General features: G+C 47.8%; 1 protein-coding gene and 1 long non-coding RNA gene across 3 annotated transcripts; both read right to left on the bottom strand.

Annotated features, from left to right (window-relative positions):
- Nucleotides 1-1612: 1612 nt before the first annotated feature.
- On the bottom strand, nucleotides 1613-16300 carry LOC127049927 (uncharacterized). Its single transcript, XR_007774111.1, has 2 exons — nucleotides 16197-16300; nucleotides 1613-3935 (listed from the first exon to the last, which is right to left on the bottom strand). It is a non-coding gene; the product is annotated as an uncharacterized LOC127049927 (long non-coding RNA).
- Nucleotides 16301-19658: 3358 nt separating this feature from the next.
- On the bottom strand, nucleotides 19659-23631 carry FOXA2 (forkhead box A2). Of its 2 annotated transcripts, XM_050951302.1 has the most exons (3): nucleotides 23415-23631; nucleotides 22433-22502; nucleotides 19659-21560 (listed from the first exon to the last, which is right to left on the bottom strand). In XM_050951302.1, the coding sequence occupies exons 2-3, from the start codon at nucleotides 22499-22501 to the stop codon at nucleotides 20355-20357; spliced, it is 1275 nt and encodes a 424-aa protein (XP_050807259.1). In that variant the 5' UTR covers nucleotide 22502; nucleotides 23415-23631; the 3' UTR covers nucleotides 19659-20354. The 2 variants fall into 2 exon arrangements, with proteins under 2 accessions (XP_050807259.1, XP_050807258.1); XM_050951301.1 differs by lacking the exon at nucleotides 23415-23631 and having other exon boundaries at nucleotides 22433-22519.
- Between the last annotated feature and the right edge of the window lie 2359 nt (nucleotides 23632-25990).

Raw genomic sequence — 25990 nt, 5'->3', positions numbered from 1 at the left:
GTGTATGTGGAATTAGAGCACTGCAGGCTAGTGCAGGGTAGGTTCGCACCCCAGCTTGCCGTGAACGAAATGTTTGTGTAGACAAGATAACAGTACTGGTGACTCACTCCCTTGGGGATACGGCAGGAGGAGGGCAGCTTTAAATGAGAGGCAGGGCTTCTTAGGAGTGGCACTGGGTCACATTCGAGCTGCTTGGGAGTTTCTGATTGAAGAAGAAATCCTTGCAATAATCCCCCCTTTTTTTTTTATATTCACACCAAATTTTTTCACCAAAAGAAAAAAATCAAAACCCAAGGGAGAAAATATCCAGTGCCGCAGGGGTCAGTGTGAGTTTTGCCATTTATTCCCACGGGAGCAGGATCAAGACATTAAATTCTTAAGATCACAGATGCTATATTGGCTCCAGCCTCCTACAATGTCATACCGGTTTGCCCAGCAGGGTTAGCTGGGCATGTGTGGAGGGAAGAGATTTGGCTTCCAGAGACTGATCTTCCATTCCTCACAAACTCGACCTTCCCGCTGAAATCAGTGGGAGTCTCAGAGGGACAAGGAATGCAAACCTGGGGGCATCTGGTCCCATTTCATCAAGGTACTGAAGCAGACGCCTAACTCTGCACTCATCAGTGGGACTACTCCTCTGTCTAAAATTAGGCAAGTGCTTCCCTACTTTGCTGAATCCGGACCTAAGCCCCTTGCCCTGCCCATGTGAAGGTGCACATACATATCAAATTCTCTCCAGGAATCTCACAATGGCTCCGAATATTCCTCTTAATGAGGCATTTTCTTTTCCCCCATCAGTGAAAAATGTATGGCTGTAGATACCACATGTGTTTAATCTATCATATATGACCATGGGGAGGAACAGTTTCCTCAGTAGGTGACCAAAGGTGGAAATCCCCTCAGATCTGGCAGAGGAAGATTTCTTTTTTCCATTAAAGGATCCTCAGTGGGTGCAAACCAGCATAGAGGCATTGAAATCAGAGAGAAGCAGTGAGACCCAGTGGATCAGTAAACTGTAAACTGGGATTAAGGAGACTTGGATTCTCCTCCTGTTCTGCTACTCAATTTGCTGTGTTAACTGGAACAAGTAACTTCACCTCTGTTTCCCTTCCCATCTTTTGTGTGTCTTGTCTATTTAGACTGCAATGTCGTCATGGGGGGGGAACTGTCTATTATATGTATGTACAGCGCCTAGCACAATGGGGTCCTGGTTTGAGCTGGTGCTTACAGGCGCTGCTGTGATATAAATAATAAAAACAAAACAAATCAAAACATCAGTTGAGCATCTGGCTCAATGGGCCTCATCCACACCTGTATCACTGCAGTTTTACCCTGGTGAACCTTCGTTGAAATCGATGAACTTCCACCAGCGTAAACCTGGAGTAACTCAGTGGTGACTAAGATGCTTTTTTACACTTACTGCAGGTGGGACTGCACCAATTTACACCCGCTGAGAATGTCCCAGAGCAATGCATTAATTCACATTTAAACTTGCGGCTATAAACAGATATGATTAGTCTATGTGTCATTCAAAGACATAGAAACAGAACTTCAAGGTATTAAAATAAGAGTCACCATAACAAATACAGACACCAGGAGGCAAACCGAGATGGTCTTTAGGAATTTAATAAGAAATACAGCAGCAATAACATCAGTTAGTTACATATTTGCTACAATGCTTACACCTACCATAGACAACTTCTGGGATTATAAAAATAAGAAATATGAAGATTAAAACATACCAATTAATTAATCATTATCCTAAATTGCAATGGGTTTACTCTAACCTTGTTTCATATTCATGTCCTCAGTCTGAAACTGGAATCGCAGCCAAAACATCACATTTATTCTAATTCACTCTATGTAACACACATTTACTCAGCTTTCTTCTTTCCTTCCAGGTGAAGTGAGAGAAATCATTTTTATTCTGATAATCTTTACATTTAAAAAATGTCTAGAAAGGAAGTCCGTCCCAGGAAGTATCTCTGTGGAGTGCAGTGAACTGCTCTGTTACACATATTGGGCCCCAGTCTCGTTTACATTAAGTTCCACTTCCACCACTCTGGCCATGTAAATATGCCTTAAAGCAAGGGCTGTGGGAAGGGATAATGTGTGCACTCTTCAGTAAGGCCATCTCACACTCCCAGAGAGGTGTAAAGATATCTTAGTGTCCGCAAGAACTTACATCCTGCATGCAGTAAAAATTGATATGAGATTCCATTTTGTATTTAGTAAATTTTCTGGATTGTTAACAGCTTTATTACAGAAAAATCACTTTTTATATCAGCATAGGCATATTTCTGTAATAGCTACAAATGCCATCTTTTCTAGCAGTTTGCAGGAGCAGGCCTGGATTAAAATGCTGTGCAAACGTATTATACAATTAGAGATTGTCGCTGCATGTAGTGATCATGTCAAATGTATTTCAAATGCATTTATGAACAGAACCTTAAAGTTTAGAAATGCATCTCATTTCCCAGGGAGACACCAAAAATATTGCTGCATGAACCCAAGAACACAAAGAGACCCATTAAGTACATGAAACACCCTATGTCATGTCAGTTGTCAATTAAATGAACAGTCTGGGCTGAAATTAGTCTGACTGTAATAAAAAAAGCATTTAGGAGATTAATGTCTGCAGTACAGAAGAGAGCAGAGATATTAAAAGGAAACATATGCGCACTAAAAACAATTATTTAATTCAAGTTCCTACTGTTCATGTTGAATCACACAAAGGATATTAATAAGACTGTCACTTTTCCTTCCTTTCAATGATGAAAGCAGGAGGCATTTCTACAAACACGAGCTGTTTCTTTTCTTTTCCTAGGCTGAGATACTGGATGATGGGGCAATAAACACATTCATATCTTTGCTGCTCACCACTCTTTACTTTTTAGACTGATAAGCCTCTATTTTCAACTAATGTAAGGGCTGGGAATGGCCATGGTGAAGATACGTCAATACACAGCTTCCTGGAAACACTGAAGTTGGGTCAAACAGCAAACATGGAAGTAGTAGTTCTATAAAGTGATACTTTTTTCCCCCCACCAAGTAGGACAAACAGTGATAAAATTCACTAGGGCAGAAAAAAACTTAGCAGTATTGGGGACCCGATCCTTTCTACCATTTGAAGTCAATGGGTGTTTTGCTATTGCCATGGGTGCGGCAGGGTCAGGCCCTCGGTGGCAGAATGGTTCAACAATGCTGCATTTCCAAGACATCTTACTCATTCCTTTCAAATGAACCCCAGTGGAAGGGTTGAATGGCAAATGTAATGATCCATCAGCTGCACTGGGGGAAGCGTTCTGTAACCCAGGTTGTGTCACATGCTGTCTGGACACACTTGTGTGGAATAGTTAGGACTGGGCTCATCAACAGTTTCCTCCTTTGTTCTCTCTCTTCCTTTCCCTTCTAAGGGTTTGCAGCTTTGGGTTGGTGGGTAGCCCTGTGCCCAGTCTTGCAGCCTGGTGCTGGATCTACTAGTGCTATGTATCAATGGCAATTAGGGCCTGTTCTCAAGTGACAGGTCTGGCGCTCCCAGAACAGTGTCCATTTGGGGTCTTTCTGGTGCAAATGGCAACACCAAGCAGCCCCACCCCACATGAGTAAGTGTAAGGGTTCCAGTGCAGCTCTGGTTAGGCTGACAGGATAATTAAATTAAACGAGGCTCTCGCTCATTGTCTCCAGCTAACAGGCTGGGGGGAATGGCGGCTACCCAGGGGATAAGGAGAGAAATCCCAGAGAACATGAGAATTGAGTGAAAACTATTCCCTGGTCAGTTCCCTGCTGGTCCCTTTACAATTCCAGATCCTCGCTCTGCTGTGAGAAGAAAAGGGAACTCAGCAGCCACCATGGGGGTGGAGGGGGGCACAGCTCCCAAAACCCAGCCCCTGAGCTGTCTCCTCTCCACTTTGCTGGGAAGGTCCCAAGGATTCCTAGGAGCAAAAACACGTTAGGTGGATTCTCTGAATGTCACAGCCATAGATATAGGGAGACTCCCACCTGGATGGGGGGGGCGGTTGTGCAGGGGTTGGGGGAGGGGGTTTGGTTTGTTTTTTGGTTGATGTCGTTTGGGGGTTTTGGTTGGTTTATTTTGGGGGTTGTTTTTTGTTGGTTCATTTGTTTGTTTTGCGCTTTTTCTTGACAAAGCCTTTTGGCAGGAAGGTCTGTTTTGAGAAGAAAGAGCTTTTTTTGGCAGGCGGCAATTACCATTAAGCTTTGGAGTGAAAACCAGACTGTCCCGAGCTCGGGAGGAGCAGGGTGCTTCTGGAGGGAGACACAGAGGAGAGGGGCTCAGCAAATTGTTCAAACTTTTACCACTGACAAAAGTTGGAGGGGAGCGGCTGGAATGGAATAGGGGATGGGGGAGGGAGCCGGGAAGGACCCGTTTTCTCCAGTTCTGAGAAATGATGGCATTTTGTTAGTGCCGATTTCCCGAAGGGGAGGGGGAGCACGCATTCAGGTGTGATCCGAATTAACCCAGTGTCCTGTGGTTGAAACATTAAATCACACATGCGCTTTCATCTCTTGGGATGCTCCGCTGACATTCACGGCGCTGTATTCCGAGTGCCGGCTGCGCTCGTACCCGAGGCTTCATCCCAAAACGGGGGCGCGTTTGCAAAGAAGCTCCCTTGTCTTTTCCCTCTCGACTTCGGCAGAATGGCTCGTGCCGGCTTGGATCACAATGGGAGGGGCCCGATCCTTCCCCCAGGGGGCGAGCCTGGAACCAGGCACTCCCAGGAGCTTCGGTCATCAAGTTGCTGGAATGGGGGGAATTCACACCAGTAACCGGTGTGACTGAGAGGCTTATCTTCAGCAGGAGGCTCGCCTGAAATGCAATGGTGGAATGAACCCCCAAGCCAGGCGCTAATGTAGGGAGTGGTGGGAAAGAGAGAGAGACAGACAGACTGTTTAGTCTGTGGCGAAGAGACATTGTGCTATCTGGCTAGATCCTGCGGCGAAGGGTATTCAATATTTTCTATTAATAAAACGAACGCAAGCTGTTTTGTACCCACTGCTTTGCTAGATACTATTTCAAAGCTGGGCATTTCCCAATCCTTGCCAGATTCGTGTTTTATGGTGCGCCCATGGGTTCCCTTCCGTCTTCCTACGATTTTATTTTGCCATCCAAATTTGGCTAGCAACGTTTTTTCCAAAAAAAAAACAACCCCATTGCTCTGGTGACCCCTGTCCTGTGGGTTATTGTCCAATGAACGGCAATGGGGAAAATCCGTGGTTGTCCTCCTTAGCCAGCCTCTACCATTGCAGCCAGAGGACTAAATGGGGGGATTCCCCCCGCGAATTGGATGTGCGGCAGGATCTGCGGAGCATCTACCGCAACAGACTTTTGTGTGCGGCAAAAGACAACGTACTTGTAACATTCTGTGTGCACTTAACGGACTAATCCTGCCAGCTGTTTCCGAGGCAGTGGGTGGGTTTGCTGCATTGTGCTGTCACTATAGGTTTCCCGAGCCAGCCTAGAGGGACATGCGGGGGGTTGACTCTACCTGAGGAAAGCTCCCCTTCTGCTGTGATCTGGGGGGTGAAGTGTTACTGGCCACCCATGATAATCGCTGAGCGTCTGGGCTTTTCTGGCTAACTTTGGTCACTTTCGCAGGCTCACCCGTTCTCCAAAGTGCCTGTTGACATGAGAGTGAGATTCCTCTGTCATGGGGGAACAAAAAAATCGTGTGGGAAAAGAGAGAGCGATTTAAAATAGGCTGGGTCCCCGATCTCCTTCGCATTTCTCTGCGGGAGCCAATCTCGGGTCAGTTGGTGCTTGTAAATCAGAGACGCGCTGCTTCTGTTTTAATGCGATTTGCATTTTCTAAAAACTTTTCGAACGTTCAATTTCATGCTCGGCTACACCGGTAAATACACTGCCACGTCACCGCCTACCGCTCGGCTGTAATGAACAAGCAGGGAGATGCTTATTTAAAATCACGCTTCCAGCGAAAGGCATTACCCGGGTGCTATCAGCAGCCTCCACCTGAAATAGTTTTGCAAGACGGAGCGTATCTGAATTGCATTCTCCTCCGCTCATGCACAGCGGGACACTTATGCGCCAGGCTTTGTATGGGGCTTCCTAATGAGATTTTGATCACTTTTTTTTAACCATTACTTTGCCGATCGCTGGGGTTGGAGTTGCGCTAAACGCACACAAACACAGACACACACACGCGCACAGCCCCAAGTACTCGGTCTTACTGCCCCCAGATTGCATCCAGGTCCGGGCTACTGACTCCGGCAGTGAATTGAGGGATTCGAGCCTCACCCTATTGGACTTCAATGGGGCAGGATCAGTTCCTACATTACTAATTATCAGAGGGGTAGCCGTGTTAGTCTGGATCTGTAAGAGCAGCAAAGATGAATCCTGTGGCACCTTATAGACTAACAGACATTTTGGAGCACGAGCTTTCGTGGGTGAATACCCACTTCGTCAGATACATGCATCTGAGGAAGTGGGTATTCACCCAGGAAAGCTCATGCTCCAAAACGTCTGTTAGTCTATAAAGTGCCACAGGATTCTTCTTTGCTGCTTTTACATTACTAATGTCCCGTATCAGGATCTGCTGGAACAATGGAGCTAGGGGTCCCAGTGCAGGATTCCGGGGGGGGGGATCCTTTCCTTCCATACCGACCCGCCTGTCTGTCAAGACACATTTAAAGTTCGGCTTAACAGAAATGGACTTGATAACAGGTGTGTGTGTGTGTGTGTGTGTGTGTGTGTGTGTGTGTGTGTGTGTGTGTGTGTGTCCGAACTGTACAAAACACGCACGTGTATTGGGACAGCTATGTGCACAAATTAGTTTCTTTCTGCGTGTATATATAGCCAGAGATGCGGGTCTGCTTAAATGTTTTGCTCTCTGTTTAATAGTCCTGGGTGGCAGTTTCCTGCAGTTTGGTTTGGGTTTTGTTTGGGTTTTTTTTCATGCCCGGCGCTGTATCTGACACACACAGGCTGCCTCGAAAGCACCTGTGCGCAAGGTCCCGCACAATGACGCGGCGCGGAGAATCCTTCCTCTGCCCCGCTGTCACTGCCTGGAGAGGCGAGGGGCAGAACTTTCTCTCCGATTAACCCATAACCTGCTGGGCTCACTCCTGCTCTTCTCCTTGGTCAGTGGGACCCCCCCCATGGGAGTAAAGAGCTACATTCGGTCTAGATGGGTTCCTGATTGGCATCTGTGCCGGGCCGTTTGTGAACGAAACTCTGCTGAGCGCTGTCCCCTTCCTATCCCTGGCTGGCTGGTGCGCTCCGCGGGGCTAGTCAGGTCCGGAATGCTGGGGGGTGAAACTGTATTTTGAATTGCTTTTCTGTCCCTAGGCTCGGCGAACCTGGGAGCTGCGCTACCAGGGTCTTTAGAGGGGTTAAATGAAAGTGTGAAGGAGTCAGAAAAGACCCTTGAAGCCAAAGCCAGGAGTTAGGACATTTCTTGGTTCAGTTTTAGCTCCAGAAGCGGTGATAAGTGTGGCGAATAATGTGCTCCTGCTTTCCCCTCCAAGTCTGGCCACAGACATTTATTGGAAGCAGCATCGGGCCCCGTATTTCCCAATAAAACTCCCCAGCAAACCCACTCTTTGCAAAGAGAATTTGTTGGACAGAAGGAAACAGTGCAACTGTCTTTGAAACTCATTCCCGTAAAAAGACAGTTTATCCAAAAGAAAAGAAAAGTGAATCCCTGCGATCACTTCACCTATATTCTGCCACAGTTCCCTGCTTTTTGTGTTGCCTGAAATAATGAGTGAGGGATAAAAACGACTCAGTCCCAGCTGGCTTTATTAATCTCTCGTCACTGATTATTGCTATTATCGATCATAAGGGAAATAATTATAGCCGTCTCTATCTTCACAAGAGAGAAGTGGGATGAGAACTACTTTCTGATATGCTAGCACTGCAGCCATTTGATTCATGGATAGAAAATCTACCCATCTAAGCTATTCATTCTATAGTTTAATTCCCTTCTATATAAAACTAGACGGTAGCCCACGTGTCCCCGCTTGGATTTAGCTACTTTCTTGATTTCCACCGGTAAAAGTGTCAGTTTTCAGTCCTGGGAGAAAGGTTTCCTCTTCCTCGGATGATTGTTTCTATGCTTGGCCCTCATTCCACTAGCGATGGGGCGGGGGAGGGTGTTTTTTTAATTTTAAGACAAAGCTCAGGTCTGATTTCAAGACTCTCTCTCCTGCAGAAACTGAGGACACCATTATGTCCTCCTCACTGCTTCAATTCCTTCCGGGATTTTCCCCGCGTGCCTGTCTCTCCCCAAAGTGCAAAGCAGAAAATGTTGCCCTCAACTCTCATGCTAATGTCCCCGCTCCATTGCTGATCCTTGCAGTTATGCGGGTGTTGGGGACTTCAGATGAGTGATCGTCAGCAAGGAATCACCATCTGTAAACAATCATCCCTGGGCAAAATGTCAATCGGTAGAGCGGCGCTTATTTACGCCTGGCCAGGAGCAGGCTCTCTGCGTTTGGGGGACAGTTGATTAGTAGGGCGGAGAAGGACATCCAGGGAAAAGCATCCGGACCGCCTGAATTTAGCATCGCTCTGCAAAACAGCTGTAGGGACACCTGAGGGGGTCATAAAAGCAAAAGCCACAGCAACCTCTGTCTCCTCCGCTGTTCACTTCTCTTTCCAAGAATCCGTTTGCGCCGGTCCCCCTCCCCTCTCCCTCATCGGATCTGCTACTTAGTTCTTGGTCCGTTTTCAATGTATTTCAGCAAGCAAACGAGACACGGGTGCATGCCCGGAAAACCAGCGCAGGCTGAAAGTGAGAGAGGGACGGAGAGGGGGACAAGGGCAGGTTACTTTTAGTTGTTGACAAAGGAAGGGCAGAATCTAAACACCGCTGCAGACAATCGATGGACCCTTGTCTCGGGTTACGGAGCCGAGCTCTCTCAATGAGTCTGGCAGGCTGATAACTGCAGGTTAGGCACCTGAGATCAACTCCTTCCAAGGGCTTGATGGCGGAGGAGACAGAAGGATCTGGGGCATGAGTTGCGGCTGTGGAAAGGCGCTTTGATTTGCCGGCCCTGGCCTAGAACAGGAAAAAGGCCGGTGCGCGGTGTAACTGACAGCAGCGCAGGGAGCAGAGGTCATGGTACCCTGCGCTTATTTGCAGGACCCAGTATCATTACAGGGCTGGGCGAGGAGCTGGTTTCCCCACCTCTTGTTCCCTTGCCGTGTCGAGAACTTCTGCAGGGCCAGCACAGCAGCTCTCCCTAGCGAGCCCCCTCCTGACAGTTTCCACCTCAGAAGCATTCGGCCCTGTTGAGGGTAGTAGGGGCAGCTTGGGGTGTCGGGGATACCCGCTCTGGGTTTGGGTTTCCGGGCCAGAAATGTAAGGCGAGCCCCCCTGGGCCAAACCCAAAAGTCCAGAGGTGGCAGTCCGCGCTTGGGGGATCTGATGGGGAACACGCCGAACTCAAGGGCAGTAATGTCTTGATTGCCAAACCTCCAGAAACTAGTCGGAAGGGAAGCCCCTTGTTTAGCGACCCTGAAGCGATCAATGGTTTAAATGGGGTCCCCTCTGCTGCTCTGGCTGACGTCTTGAATGACACCGAGTCAATGTGTTGCTCTAATAAACTCTTCCTCTTGCAGGAACAGCAGCATCTAGCAATGGAAAGACCCCGGTTCGCTCGCCCTAGCTGCCTAAATAGCTCTCCTGGGAGCTTTAAGGTCCCGGGGAGTTTATGAGGCTACAGGAGGATGTTGAATAGACGCGGCCACCCGCGGGTTTGGGTTTGATTTTGGAAGCCGGGGAGCTGCTAGGTATGACAGCCAGATCCACGCGCAAAGCCTCTCCTGGTTTGCAAGGCGATTAATGGCGCAGCCCTTATTTAGCGAGACTTCCAGGTGAGGGTCAGGCAGAGTTCAGTGGGAGACACCTCTCTCATCGCCTATTGAAGCAGCCTACAGTTTCCAGCATTTCCTGCTCGCACGGATCGACCGAATTTTCAGATCTAAGACTCCCGCCCCTCCCTATACGCTTCTAGTGCGCTCTCCATGCCAGGCCAGATGTTCCCCAGCTGCTGCGGTTGGATCCATTCAGCTGAGTGATTTTTTTTCAGCTTGTCACCTACAACATTTTAAATTCCACACACACACACACACACACACACACACACACACACACACACACACACACACACACACACACACACACACACACACAACCAACCCTGCAAATCAATAAAGGAGATGAGAGAGCTGTAAAATAAGAGCGGTTTATGAGCGAGAGGGGAGGATTTTTTTGTTGTTTGTTTTGTTTTTAAGGCTAGTTTTGATGCCTTTCCAAAAAATAGCAGCGGGATAAATGGAATGTATCAATAAAGGGTAAAAAAAAAACCCTGATTATTCCACCCCCTAGAACTTCCAGCCTGAAGCAAATTATGCCTTGTCAAAGCAGGTGTTATGCCTGGGATTTGGGAATAGTTAGCCACAGTATGAACAGCGGGAGCTTGTGTTTTGTCCGGTCCTCATCTGTTTTGCATATAATGGACCGCCAAGGTACATTCACTGCTACAAAGTGGATCTAGACCTCGTGACAGCACGGCATAATTTCCAACCTATTGATTCAGGAGTCAGGTGGCATAGGGATCAAAAGGAGCCCCCAGATTTTTGTCCCTGATGGCAGTGGGGAGGGGAATAGTGTTTAAATATGCAGCAATGGAGATATTTACAAATAAGGTCATTAGAGGGGACACGCCATTCGAACCTTCAATAGCATCATCTGAATTCTTTAGGGCCTGATCCAGAGGCCACTGAAGAAAATGTTGAGAGTCCTGCATTGTTCACTGATCTTTGAGACCGGCGCTTTTCAGCCCTAGATCTCAAAGCGCTCGAAAGAAGAGCCAAATCGTTAGCTCCGTTTTATAGATGGGGAAACTGAGGCAACCGGGGGATTATGGGGGGAGTCGGTGGCTGAGCCGAGAATAGAATTCGGTGTAAGAATTGCTCGTCCTTGCAGGGAGAGCAGGGAGGCCTTTAACACATAAATACTGGATTCCGGATAAGGGGAGAAAGGACACTATATGAAACGCGTGTGAACAAGAGAACAAAACACGAAAAAGAATTTACTCCTGTGTCCTATTCTTGCCAGCTCAAAAACTGAAGCGACCTGTTAAGTCATTAATTTTAAACACAGCCGAATACCCGCTGTGTTCACCCTTCTGGTTTCGTATCATGCCATTTCCCAAAGCAACAGGGTTTTTCAGGTTGTTTTAATAGAATTGCCATTAGAAGCAGCAAGCCTGGTACCACCGTCTCTTTTCTACTTCCTCAGAAGCCTGCATTTTGATCAAAGAAGATTTCGCCTTTAAAACTGACGGCAGCATGTCCTAGTGCGATGATTTTCAATTTAAGTTTTTTCTAGTCCTATGCCTTTGTAGTCTCTGAGGTGAGATTAATGCTCAACTCAGCAAAACTGTGATTGGAAAAACTCCTGTGTTATATGAATTTAGAAATGGTTTTAACTCAGATTTTGTATGTTTATTATCAAGGACGTTAGGTTTAAATTTTAAAATGACGATTTAAAAAAAAATTTTCCAGGGCCCGTAGATTCATTAATATTTTTAATGGATAAATCATCTTAGCGAACGAAAGACAGAAACTCTGCATGTAAGATGATAACTTCTTCTATATTCTCCCTGGAATATATTAACTGGAAGTTTATTTTAAAGAGAACTGCCTGGGTCTCTGCTGTGTTAACTGGAAGTTTATTTCCTGCGCTGTCTTGTGTTTTACCGACATTCTAACGAAATTTCTTCTTCATAAGGGACTCTTCTTATTTCCAGAACAAAATCAAGCCGAGCAATGTTTTTTGTGCCTATTTCAACTCCCATCCTCCCAAATTGCAAAATGACTTGGAATCATAGAATCATAAAGTTCACACGTCCGATTCGAACGCAATCGGATACCATTTTTCTCCGGATGAATCGTTTTCCGCATGTTCCCCACAACAAACTATTTCGGTTGCCTTGCCTAGAGTCAATGAATATTATCACGCCTCCAGGAAAGCACAAAGCCCCCAACAGAAAAATAAAAATTGGGTACTCCTTTTCCGGCAACCATTTTTAGCTATACTGGCGAGGAATCTCTCGAGTTAACAGGGCAGCAGACTATCCATCACCGCATGGCATGCTGTTTAATATTTACTCGCTTGAAGGTTATACACTGCAAAGGTAGCAAACTCGGAGGCTTTGGTTTCCACTCTCTCGCATACCTGGTTTTAGGCGGTTTACGGATCAATATACCATGGAGGAGAAGCGAGATTCTCCTCACCGAAATATCGGATTAGGAATATTTCTGGAAGAAAGAGGATAATGTGAACTGACTTTAGCCTGCACTAGTCTAAAGCAGAATTACAGCTTGTAAAATAGTCTCCATCAGTCTCCCGGGAGACCGGCTCAGCTTCTACTTGGGTGTTCCACTCCTTGTTAGCCCGACAATAATTAGTCTCATCCTACCCCCAGGATTTTTTAAGATGATCAATAAATGCATTTTTTGCGTAGAACTATAAAAGGCCTGGCAGAGTGGCTTCCCTGGCTGTTTAGAGGGCAACACACTTTGCAAAGTCTAACACACTAGGTACACAGCAGAGACCCAGGCAGTTCTCTTTAAAAGTTGGAAGTGTGACTTTCTTATCAAACTGCTGGATATGTCATCTTCTTTGTGCTTTGATGTCTGGTGTCTTTTGAGACCATCTCTGCATGTCATTACCCGGCTCAAACAATTAAAGAGGTGGCTTTTTTTTTCCTTTGGACGGGAAATAAGAAAAAAAAATGCTGGACACAATTAGATGATTTTTGGCCTCAGATCTTAACTCTGAATAGTGAAACTCGCTATTAAACTGGCTTTTCATTTCTTAATTAGACAAGTTAAATACACGGATATTTGGGGCCTTAGATTTTCACTGTGGGATGTGAAACTCGTGATTAAATTCCTAAATAGACCCGTTTAAATACAGGGAGCCGTGATTTTAGCGAATTTTATCCTCTAGGATGATTTCGGCCGTAGAGAGCTAACCCTGATCGCTAGAGAAAGTCCTTATTACACTGTTAACTGACTTTTCATAGCAGGCGAATTTGAATACTTTGATTACTAGGCAACCCAGCTGCAATCCAGCCAGCTCCTTCAGCCAACGTTACAGCGCTCGATTTTTGCCTTTAATCTAACTGTGATGATTAGAGAAACTGACTGTGCATCTTCAGAGAAGTTTAATGCAACCTGGGCCCTTTCGGCTGGATGAGCTGACCGGACTTTAGACTTCACAAAAGCAATTAAGTTTGATTGGATGGAACCTGTACCTTTCCCCCCCCTCCCTCCCAAAAAAAAATCACCCTGATCCTGGAGCATAACCAGTTCCAGGATTTTCAGGCTGGGTGGAAATAGCGGGTCAAACAGAGTCCCGTATCTCTAGTGCTGTTTCACCCAGTGAGAATACAGTCTGGGGGAGGTGGGGGCTGTGGAAGGCTTCGGATTTTGTTCGCTGGAATATGTAAACCAGAGGGGATCCTGGCAAGCCGTGTGATTGAACCGAGTTACCAAGTTAAAGAGAAAAGGTTGCACTGGCCTGGGGTTGCCATGGCCCTGCAGACGCGTCTGCCTGAGATGTCCCCAGCTAAAGGCATTCGGGGCCTGCGCTGTGACATTTGAAACCCCGCTCCTCTTATTCTTCTCTGTTTGTGAGAAGGGAGGGGGTGTCGGGCGGGGAGAGCGGGCGGGTGAAAAGTGCCTTCCCCCCTTTGGCTGATCAGAGTGACCTGGCACATTGGCAATCCGGATTGAGGGGAGAGTCCATTCCTTTTGCTAGAAGAAATGAAAATGGGGGGGGGACCTGAGGTGTCTTGTCAAGTCCTCTATGAATTAGGTGCATCTGCGTGCTCCCCACTTTAGAGTTCTTGGTTGTGCTGGTGGAAACCTGTCGTAATTGGGGGGAAGGGCGCAATTAGTCCATTCTTTCTCACCAGAAAAGGAGGCTGGGGCGGCTGCTTTCTTGGGGTGAGGGGGCTCTCACACTGACCCCACCGCAGGCCCCCACGACTCCTTAGGGAGCAGCTGATGGCGGCCAAGAAACGCAGCCGGTTCTGAGCGCCGTGCCCCAGCCAGTCTCTGCGTCCCTTCTCCTACGCGGCGCGAAGCTAGGATGTATTTATTTGTGTCATATTAATAAAAAGAAAAAAACCGGGGGCCGAAGTGGGGGAGGGCATGGACACGATACAGATCAGGCGCGTAAATTGGCCATTTGGCAGATTAGATCTCTTTAAAACGCTAGCTTTCTTCCCAAAGTACCACTGCATTAAGGGACCGCCTAGCTGAGAACCGGTATCACAAAGGCCATTCCCTATTTAATTCAGTCCTGGAGTGGGCTTGACTTGAGGTTAATTCCTCCCCCCGACACACACACACACACACACACACACACACACACACCCTCCCCCCATCAAAGGATCCCAAGTGCTGTACGTGCATAGACACTCGTTTAATGACAAGTAATTGAGAAATCCGAGGAGCAGCATTACGCGTGGAACCGGGAGATTATTAATTATTTAAAAACCATTAGCCTCTCTGTGTGTCCTGCCCGGATCTCATCTCGTCCGGGAAATAGAACCTGTCGCATCAGTCAGAAGCGACTGGCCCCTTCGCCTCCCTTTTCACGTGGAATTTATTAATTGCTATCTCACGTGGGAGAGGGGTCAGAGAAAAATCTCTGGCTGCCCCCACCGCCCCGGGGCCATTTTCAGAACGGTATCACACTGGCCCCTTTGTATGGGCGATCTGTTGTGCAGAGGGCCCGAATACCCCATGTCAGCCGCCTTCAGTGTCTCACCCAGCTTGCTTCGGCGTGAAATGAAATCCGTTTGCCAAAATCAGATCGCGTCTGCAGAAACTGCGCAGCTCCTGGAACCTGTTCGCAAGGGGATAAAGAGATCCCCGACTCCTGCTTTTCTCTGCGCCTCGATTTTTAATAATAATCCTTCCTATTTCCTCTTGGGAGAGAAAAGACATTTACTAGTGACCTGGAAACCCTTTTCTGCAAGCTCTGAGCACTCCGGCTCCTAGACACCACCCAAACACGCTTTAAAGAGTGGCGTTTGCTAATGCTATCTTTAATGTGGTCACTCTGGGTTTTGTGTTGGGTTTTTTGGAGGACTCCCCCCGCATACCAGTTAAAATCGATTTTTCTGGTATCCTCTGTCAGGGTAAATCAATGCATGTGGATTTGTATATCCTAAGAATGAGAATAAATTAAATATTTTTAGACTCTCCTTTGACTTTTCATATGCAGTGAACTCTCTTACATATGCACTTATGCCTAACATGAATTCCTTTAAATTCACGGCCACGCTTTGAAAGTGATCACCGAGCAAAGTGAGGGCAGGTGTCGGGTCTGTACAGGCATTTCTCGGCTATGCCTTGCCTGAAGTTTTCATAAACTGGCAGGCTTCAGGAGTTGCTGTGGAAATGCATGCTCCGATTTTCTCCGCAAAGCTTTCATTCCGTAACCCTGTGTTTAGGATAACACACCCGTGTGTGTGTGTCTGTGTCTGTGTCTTGTGTCTGTGTCTGTGTCGGGGAGGGAGGATTCAACTAGCTCGGATGTGCATTAACACCAAAGAGCATGTTTTAGATCAATCAGCAGGAAGAAAAAGAAGTGAATCGATATGAAAACAATTCCGTGTGCTATAAAACCCAGTCGAACGCAACAGAGCCCCGCTTGCCTCGGAAGGAGCTGGCTGTGGCCAGTTTGTTTTCCGGGGAAAAAACTCGCAAATGAAACGGAAGCGAGACTCGTGGATTTTCAGCGGATTAGTCCCTGAGAAATCAGTTTCTTGCAATGAACTGTCCATAAACTGAGCCGTAGAAAGACCCTGTGTAGGGTCAGGTTTTCATGCTTTCTCCTCCCTTGCCCCCCAGTAGGGAAGGTTCCCTTTTCATTGAATTTAAAAAATTAGATTTAAATTTGTAATCAACCACTACTTAATAAAAAACAATCCTTCCAAGATCATTACGCCTGGGGTGCTCCCTGTTTCAACCTCCTCTGCTTTAATCCGAGAAATTACAGATGGCAAAAGCTCTATTCGATTCCCCAGGATCGCTCCCCTGTTTATCTCACTGGGTTTAATTTGGGGGGGGTTAGAAATGGGGAAGCTGGAGATTGGAATTTAAAAAAAAAGTTCTGGAAATCACCTACCTGCTGCCCCCCGAGCTGCACATGGCGATGACAATCCTCGAGCAACTGCCACTTCTAGCGGCATCGCTGCATTTATGGGAGCTCAAATTGTGCGACTGTTGACTTTAGCACAAAGCAAAGATTTCACTGCCCGCTAGTTTAAAAATGAATATTTTACCAAGATATCGATCAGCGTTATAAAATTCAGTTAAGCACAATGGCTCAAAAGGAAAAAAAACAGAAAGGGACGCGCTCTAATATCTGTGTAAATTTGCTGAAGTATGACGTGGTGCTGAAAGTTTACCCTCTTGGAATTTGGATCTAGATTTTTTTTTTTTGGTTGTTTAGTGACTTTTGTTTATTCACCGCTCACGGTTACTTAAACCACCAGCCGCAGCAGCAAGAGCTGGATATGGTGGAGAAATAAATATATCTAGGGGGGAGGCTGTTTGTTGGTGGGGGGTTTTTTTCCGCCCTGGGTGTGTGCACGATCCATGGGGAAAGGGAGCGAAGCACATAAAGGATCTGCTTCTAAAGCAGGCATCCAAATGACATCCTTTTTATGTATGCGGACAGAACTACATCTTATCTGCTGGGATCAGCGGAGTGAGAGACGCTAAGTAGTTTAAAACTACCATTGAACAATGGCCATGTGATACAGAACATAACAGGTTAGAGCATCGCAGTCTCGCGTCATTGTTCCCAAATCAGCCTCATTCCCCGCTGCTATTCTCCTTCGCTGCGGGAGCCTTTTATGTGATAATGAAACACATTTTATGCTTTGGTTCACAACGTGTGTGTCCTTGCAGTGGAGAGACGGACAGATTTCTGGCTGGATCCTAGTTCGGTTTTGTTTTTGGAGGTTTCTTTCCACCCCCGCCCTCTCTCTCTTCCCCCGAACAATGGCGAATTTTAAGAAGGATTTGAATGTTATTTTGGGCAACAGATCTATTACTCCTTAAACGCGTGGGAAAACAACAAGTGGCTGGGAAACGGGGTGAATTTACTGCGTGAAAAAAACATTTCAGCACCGGACTTGCTTTCAGGGCGAAATGTTTGCTGGATTCAAACCTCCAGAAGCTGTTTTTAAAAATAGCACCTCATTCTCGGTTTGTAAAACAAAACGGGTGGGTCATTTGATTCTACTCTCTCTGAAAAACAAGTGACCACCAGTGTGTATATTAGATATGATTTATTCCCTACACAATGGCATTTTTATACTGCCCTGTAGTGGTGCGTGTCTAGATACAGACGTAACAGTACTCACACAAACACTAATTATATTGTAATCAGATCCACGAATCGCTCATCTATTGATATGTAACAAATCAACAATTAGGAGTTTTTTCAATGCAGCGTCGATTATTTTTCTTGTCGTATTTGATTAAACCCTCCCAAGTGTACATGGATATTTCTGGATGTGAAAAATGCAAATCTACCCTAGTTGAACGTTATTTTTTCTCTAATAAGTAAAATCTGTGAAGAAACAGACGGTTGGACAGGTAAACAACAGCAGTCTGGGGACAGTTTTTTCTCACAAAATATGCCATGCATGAAATGCACTGTATTTTCACAGGCGTCATTCCAGTGACTAGATTTTCACATGTTACCTTGTTTCACTAGCTCCACTGGTTCGTTCAGGGATTAAGTATTTGCCATTATACACACATGCACTGCTCCTGTTAACTGTAGTGTGTGGGTATGGATCTAGCGAACTGTTTTCATTATGATCCATAAATATTAACGTGTTCATTATTCCTGCCAGTTCTCTCTATACACAATGAACAGGAGGAAGGGAAACCTATTCAGCTCTATGTTATATGCTGAAAACAGCGTTACAGAGTTGAATATACATTACACCCCCTCCTTTTTATCACCGCAGTAGATTCAGACGTGGAATGTATGTTAGCGGCACATTGAGGGTCTTCCTCGGTTGTAGTGTGATAAAGGGAAAGTGTCTTGTCCCAACAAATTCCAGCCCAATCCTGCAGGTATCGAAGTCACGGGTAAAAATCTGTGATTTCCGGGGGGTGGGTGGGTGGTTTATACTGATGGCTGTGAAAATATTTCGCCTTCTAGGGCGCCCAGTCCCTCCCTTTTGTCCCCAAAGTAGCCCCAGTGAGTAAACCGAGAGAGGGATTGTAACATGGTGCGTGCGAGGCCAGGCCTGTTCCAGGAAGAGGACAACGCTCAGGGTCACGCAGAACTTTGGGCTGCGGAAGAAGTTGATTGCATCTGGGTTAGGCACCAGTCCCCTCAACCGCATCTTGCCCAGCCTTTGGGCTCATTCACCTTCCTCCAGCCGCCCCTCTAGCTTCTCAGGGCCCTTGGTCCGCCCGGCGATTCGAGCAACTCAAGGAGTTAAGGGAGCTCTCGGCTGCCCTTCGCTCAACTGATCCCTGTCAAGGTTTCAGCAAACTCCAAAGTTCATGACATGAAGGACACTTTGTGCAGCGTGTCACCTGGCGCCATAGAGACCGACCCAGTGTGTTTGACACGGCTCCTGCCTTTCAGACGGAATTCCGTGTCTTTGAACAGTCTCAATAACTAGCGGGGCCCTTGGGGGGGAGGGGAGGGTTGTGTCAAGGGGAATGGGGGGGTGGCTTCTAGTAATCAGCTGTAAATTCCTGATTTATAAGACTAACATGATCTATAATGGCTGGAAGGAGCCCAAGGTAAATGCGGGTTTATTAGTAATGAACGGCTTGCTTGTTTGAAGAGTGAAATCCAATCTCAAATGTTCCTTTTGGTCAGAACTGGAGTGACCTGGGTAACTTGTAAAGCTTTTCAGCTACACATGAAAAATATCTAAGATGCACATATGGGTATCGGACAAGTCATTCACTTGTCTTATGTGTGTATTATATATATATATATAGCTTATACTTATATACATATATAGCTTTTAATCGATGTGTATTACATCTATATATATTCTTTTCGTAGATGTATGTGTAGAGCAGGGGTCAGCAGCCTTTCAGCAGTGCTGTGCCCAGTCTCCATTTATTCACTCTAATTTAAGGTTTTGCGTGCCAGTAATACATTTAAACATTTTTAGAAGGTCTCTTTCCTTAAGTCTATAATATACAACTAAACTATTGTATGTAAAGTAAATAAGGCTTTTAAAATGTTTAAGAAGCTTCATTTAAAATTAAAATGCAAAGCCCCCCCCCCCCCCCCAGACTGGTGGCCAGGACCCGGGCAGTGTGAGTGAAAATCAGTTCGGGTGCCGCCTTCGGCATTTGTGCCATAGGTTGCCTACCCCTGGTGTAAAGATATAGCTTATATTTTCATATGTGTATATATTATATATCTTATATAACATAAGTTAGCTTACATTCTTTTCCCACTTTATATGACTGTATACTATAGAGAGAGAATAAATATACACAGAGCTACAGGACTATGCAGAAATATCTTTTTAAATTATTAAATAAATTGAGCCAATTTGTTTTCCATTTTCCCTGTCAGTATTTTCCTCCCTCAAGAGGGAAAAATTGGAAAATCCGAAGAAAAAGAATCAGGGGGAAAAAACGCCAATAACACTTTAATATATTTTTGTGAAGATCTGGCTGTTTGGGACCAGAGCTCACATTTATAAGCCATAAATAAAGCATACAGAAACGATAAATTAATCAGATCCAAGCAGTTTACTCTCCCGGTAACATCAAACGTTTGTATCAATTACAACAATCTATCCTGACTTTTTTTTCTTTGAGAATTTTTCTCTTTTTTTTTTCTTTTGTGATTTTTTTCCTCTCTCTTTTTACAACATGACAAGACTTTTGGTCCCCGGTTTAAAAACTAGCATTATTTCACACTGAGTAAGTTTTCCGTCACTTTCACACACACGCACAAAAAAAAATAGATATATTTATAACTCCCTGCAACAAAAAAGTTACCCCACCCTCTGCTGCCCATGAAATAAAATACCGCCCCCCCAATAAACCAACCAAATATCCCCGCTTGAAATCGGGGCTTAAAGAGGCCGGGGCAATTCCGGGGCCTGATCCCACAGCCCCTTGGACTTTGGAGCAGGCTGGATGGGTGGAAATTTGTCCTTTGAGGATGGGGTTGGGGAGCTTGGAACACAAACAGACACAACACCTTGAGTCAAGGACCTCAGCAGCGCGGTCCAACCTCCAGCCCCCCGGGCCGGCTGGGCTCTGCAGGGGAGCTTCAGGAAGAGTTCATGATGGGCCGGGAATACACACCTTGGTAATAAGAGGTGTCGCCGGCCAGCGGGGAGGCTTCTAAGCCACTTTTGTTCGTGACGGGGCCCATGGCCAGGCTGCCGGGCATGGGGGAGCCGTACCCGGAGTAGTGCATCACCTGTTCGTAGGCCTTGAGGTCCATTTTGTGGTGGTGGGGGTGATGGTGCGGCGGGTGGTGGGGGGGCGGCGGCTGCTCGGAGGAAGACATCAGGTTGTTGATGGAGAAGGGGTGGTTGAAGGCGTAGTGGTGCTCGGGCTTGAGGTGGGCCTCGTGGGCCAGGTGGTGGGGGCCGAGCAGGTGCTGGGCCGGCGAAGGGGCTTGCTGCGGGGGGGTCCCTTTGAGCTCGGCCAGGGCCCGCTTGTGCTCGCGGCAGGGCGAGGCGCCGGGGTGGGGGGACTCGGGCCCACCCGCCGAGCTGTCGGAGGAGCCTCCTTCCCCGGCTTGGGGCGGCTGCTGCTGGGGGGGCTGCTTCTTCCCGCCGCCCCCGCCGCCCCCTTCCTTGCTCTTCTCGCACTTGAAGCGCTTCTGGCGGCGCAGGTAGCAGCCGTTCTCGAACATGTTGCCCGAGTCCGGGTGCAGCGTCCAGAAGGAGCCCTTGCCCGGCTTGTCCGGGGAGCGGGGCACCTTGAGGAAGCAGTCGTTGAAGGAGAGCGAGTGGCGGATGGAGTTCTGCCAGCGCTGCTGGTTCTGCCGGTAGAAGGGGAACAGGTCCATGATCCACTGGTAGATCTCGCTCAGCGTCAGCATCTTGTTGGGCGACTGCTGGATGGCCATGGTGATGAGGGAGATGTAGGAGTAGGGGGGCTTGGCGTGGGTGTAGCTGCGCCGGTAGGTCTTGGGGTCCCGCGAGCGGCTGAGGTTGCCCTGCCCGTACATGGGGCTCATGGAGTTCATGTTGGAGTAGGGGGCCAGGGCGTTCATGGAGCCGGCCTGGGCGCCCATGGGGCTCATGCTGGGACTCAGGTGGGGCCCCATGCCGCTGCCCATGCCGGCCATGCCCCCCGGGCCGGGAGACATGCCGGCCAAGGACGGGCTCATGGCGGTGTTGGTGTAGGACATGCTCATGGAGCCGGCCCCGCTCATGGTGGCCGGGCCGCTGCTCATGGCCGACATGCCCATGTAGCTGTTCATGCCCAGGCCCGGGTTCATGCTGCTCACGGAGGAATAGCTCTGCAAGGAGAAGGGGGGAGAGCGGAGGGGTGATTAACCTCGGCTGCCACGCAGTGCCTGCCACCCCTAGGCTGCTCTAGCAATGGGGCTGCTGGCTGGGCTGGGGGCGCCTCGCAAGCCGCCCCGCGGCGCCCGGGATGTGCAGGATGCGGCTGCCGTGGAGAGCCGCTCTCTATTCGGTCTGAGGGGGCAGGGGGCTGCTCCCACCCCAAAGCGCCGGGAAGGGGGAGCGCTCGCCCCCGGTTGGGAACTGGGGTTAGGGACTCGGTGTGGGGGATGCTACTGCCCGGGGCTGCGGGGGGCCGCAGGAGTGTGTGTTGAAATGTGCCGGCCGCCAGGGCCCTGGATCAGCAAAACAACCTGCGATCCGCTGGGGGCTGCACTGCAGACTACGTGGGGAGGGAATACACCGCGGGGCAGACGGCTGGCTCGGACCCCGGCCCCACGCGCGGGGAGCCCCACCCGAGGCGGCGCAGGAGGACTCTCCGCAGCCCAGCGAGTTGCGTGTCCCTCTCCCACGCTTCTCAAAACCCAGCTTTCCAGCCATAAACTTTTCCCCTTTCTGCCTTGCCCCCCGCCCCCCTGTTTTCTTCAGCCACCCCCCCTTTCCCGACAGTCCCACGCCAAACACAACTTTGTTAGGAGAGCGCGGCGCAGGCAGGGCAGAGGATTTGGAGGCGCCGCAAGTCAATATTTGATCACAAAGTTAATATTATCTCAAGGCTAACAACGGTGTCGTATCAACCCAGCGCCCTGTTTTCGCCGAAGGAGGGGAGAACGGGCGGCGGCTGGGGGACGGGAAGGGGGTGTGGGATGGGCAGGGAGGGGGGGACAGAGACACACGCACAAATAGAGGGAGAAGTTGTCCCTACCTCGGGTTCTGCATAGTAGCCGCTCCAGTCCGAGTGCTCGTGCCCTTCCATTTTCACGGCTCCCAGCATACTGGAAGCAGAGTGCATGGCCGTTTAAAATTTAACAGCCACAACAACCGACGACAAGAGAGAGAACAACCCAAAAAAAAAAAAAAAACCCAGCCCTCCCTCCCCTCTGCCTCACTCCCTCTGCTGAGCCGGGCGGAGGGGGAGGGGGCAGAAGCGGCTGCTGCTGGGGTGGGGTGGTTGCGTTTTCCCCCCCTCTGGCTCCTGCTGCTGCTGCTGCTGCTTGGGTGGGTTTGTTTTTCTTTCTTTTTTTTTCTCCCCCTGCAGCCCGGAGTCGCCCGGCGGCGCTGGGAAAAGCGGGAGGCGGAGGACAAGCGCTCCCGTCACCGAGTGATATAGCACCGGGCGCCCCCGCGAGCCTCCAATCCCCAGATCCTGGGCAGCCGATTTGAATAATCAGCTCACACCTAGTCGGGAGCCTCCTCGCCTTCGCCCCCCTCTTGCGCACACCTGCCCCGAGCTGCCCGGGAGGTGGGTGGCGAGGCAGGCAGGAGGGGGACAAATCCTGCCCTGGGCAGAGCGAGCCAGAGAAGGAGAAAGGGTGGCAGCTGGACCCGTCTTTATTGGCCCGCGGCTTGTCATCTGGCGAGCAGTCTGGGAGCCAGGCTGGGGGGAGCGGGGTGCTGCCATGTGGGCAGGGACTGCAGGACGGGTGTCTCTGCGCTTGTGTCTGCGGCTGGGGAGGGAGAGGGGCCTCCCCCTGCCTGGGGGCCGTTGGACTGCTCCCTCCCAGGGCTGCCCAGCGGGGTTGGGGGCCCTGCTTTGCCACCAGCCAGGCTCCGGGCTGGGTTCTCAAGCCCGGGTTTATTTACCCGGGGCTCTTTGCTGGCTGGAGCTCGCTCGCTGTCAACACGGCGAGCGGCTCGGAAGCAAATTTGCAAAGCCCTGTCCTGGTTAGCACGAGCTGTTTACACACCTGTAACTCCCCCGGAGCTGTGCCTTGCCGGAGCCTGGCTGCACGCGAGATCCAGAACAAAGTCACGGGAGAGCGTGGGATTTTACGCAGCATTTACCTCTGCGTCCAAGCCATGCCTCGGGCTTTCTTGATTTTTCAGTAAGGTGCTAAATGACTTGGGATCACCCATTTGTCTGTGACAGAACAGTCAGTTCCAAGGTTACCCAGTCACAGCCGAGGCGCCTACAACATTTCGTAACTAAAACAAACAGGGGGAAGGTGAGAGGAGCCAACAGACCTAAGCCAGGGAATCACTGATTTTTTTGCCCCCGCCCCTGAGCAGCCTGTAACCCCATCACATGCCAGTCAAACTGTGGCAGTAACAGCAAGGCCAGAATAATAATAGTAATAATCAATTAATAATAATACAAAACCTTAAGACATCAGGAGACTAGACAGAAAATCCCAAGACTTCGACCTCGAAACTATCTATACGCATGGCCAGCACACAACACAATCCAAAGGAAAGGTGATGCTAGGTAATCTGCTTTGTACAAATTCTGCCAATCGTTCTCGCTATGGCTGCTAACTGTGTGTTCATTCCAAATCTAATGATGGGGGGGAATAGATAGATAGATAGATAGATAGATAGATAGATAGATAGATAGATAGAAACAAGCATCCATTATTTGCAAAACCCACACAACGACCTGCTTACTGTTCACGCGTCAGTATCTGACCAAATGCTGAAACCTGTGTTTATTCTAGAGGATACCTTAGCCCTTTGAGCTATTAAACGAAGTCAAATTTATTTAACAGTGTTGGTTCATCAGGGATTTAACGGGTTTTTCTCATGCAATAGAAAACAGCGATTCTGTGCCGTGGAATGAATCTTGACTATTTCGTTGCTAATACCCCGCAGACAGTTCTACTCCATCGGAATTCCGCAGTTCTCCTTGCGAAGAGAGAAAGTGACTCAAAATTCTGTCATAGGAAACGGAACTACGCCCTTACATCCGTTTTTTCATGTACAACTTTCCACGTCCACTCTATCTATCCCCGTCCACTCTATCATCTATCTATCTATCTATCTATCTATCTATCCATCCCCGTTAGGGTGACCAGATGTCCTGATTTTATAGGGACAGTCTGGAAATTTGGGGCTTTTTCTTATATAGGGGCCTATTACTCCCCTCCGTTTGTCCTGATTTTTCACAATTTCTATCTGGTCACTCTAATCCCCATCTATCTATCTATCTATATCTATCTATCTATCTATCCCCATACACTCTATCTACATACACCTCCTCCATCTATCTATCTATCTATCTACATATACCCTATCTATCTATCCCCATCTATCTAATCTATCTATCTATCACTTTCAAATGAATGTGGCAGTGTGGCCCATTTTTTCCAAATAAGAGGAACACTTCTAGCTCTAACAATGAAGGTTAGCACTAATATAAAATGCTCATATAGCATGCCCGAGGGGGTTTTCCTTGAATAGCAGACACTCATCAAATGATTCATATGAAGAGGGGTATAGACTTTGCTAAATAAGCCACAGAGTATATTAAATAGTAACTTTAAAAGGCGTCAGAAAAAATACCAGTCATCCTTCTGATTTAAGCGAGGAAATGAACATTTTGAAAATAAAAAAATTAATATCAATTTTTGTTCTGCAAAATTAGATGCTTTTCTTCTGGCTTTTTTAAAGTCTCTATCTGTTTGTCAACTAAAAGATAACAATAAAAAAGCCAAGCTACTGTGTCCTCTGGTGAGTGAGGCCAGAGGAGACCTTTGGGGAATGAGTGTGGAGAACCAGGATCTGATTAACACTAGTTAAACAAAAATGGATAGACTGATGCTTCTCCTGTATCTTGCCTGATGGAAATAGACCATCTTCCAAGCCTCCTTTCAGGGTCTTAGAGATTGAAAAATGGTGGTAGAGCTCCCCCTGTTGTTTGTTCAGCGGAGCGCCATATTGAATCTGATTGGGGGCCTGATCCAAAACCCATTGCAGTAAATGGAAAGACTCCCTTTGATTTCACTGGGTTTGGGATTAGGCCCGAAGAGAAGGGTGAAGAACAGCCGCCGTCTTCGCTTTTAAACAATGGTTTGCTGCATGATCCCTTTAGTGCAATCAGATGCTTGTACAGTGCTTTGAGATCCTCAGATGAAAGGCAGGTCAAGTATTAGCATTTTCCATCTCATTAAGACTAAACTTTTAAAAAATCCTTTATATTAAACAGCAGCCATATCCCTACAAGACAGCTACTTATAATGAATAATCATAAATAGGTAAATTGGACTATTTAAATAGCCCCAGCACATGAAAACAACGCAATTGTACATTTTCAATGTGCCTGTTCCTGTTAGATTTCTCTTATCTTCTGAACACTTTGTCAGCCACAAGTTATTTGACTTGATGAACTCACTGGGTAAAATTCTATGGCCTTGTGTTGGGCAGGAGGTCACAGTAAATGATCAGAATGGTTCATTCTAGCCCTTAAGTTTAAGTCACTCTCTTCAAAAGGGCTGAAACAGCAGCAAGGGTCCCTAAAAGCTACCTGTTCTGGCTAGGGTGGATTCCT

Source organism: Gopherus flavomarginatus, chromosome 4 (genome assembly GCF_025201925.1).
Source record: "Gopherus flavomarginatus isolate rGopFla2 chromosome 4, rGopFla2.mat.asm, whole genome shotgun sequence".
Classification (NCBI taxonomy): Eukaryota; Metazoa; Chordata; order Testudines; family Testudinidae; genus Gopherus; species Gopherus flavomarginatus.
The sequence above is the reverse complement of the archived record's forward strand: the minus strand, read 5'-3'. Positions and strand labels throughout refer to the sequence as shown.

Excerpts from the sequence above, each read along its gene's own strand:
- FOXA2 (XM_050951301.1), bottom strand. The coding sequence starts at position 22,519 with ATGCACTCTGCTTCCAGTATGCTGGGAGCCGTGAAAATGGAAGGGCAC. Across the intron at positions 21,561-22,432 it reads GCTACTATGCAGAACCCGAG|AGCTATTCCTCCGTGAGCAG; the intron begins GTAGGGACAACT and ends TTCTCCTTGCAG.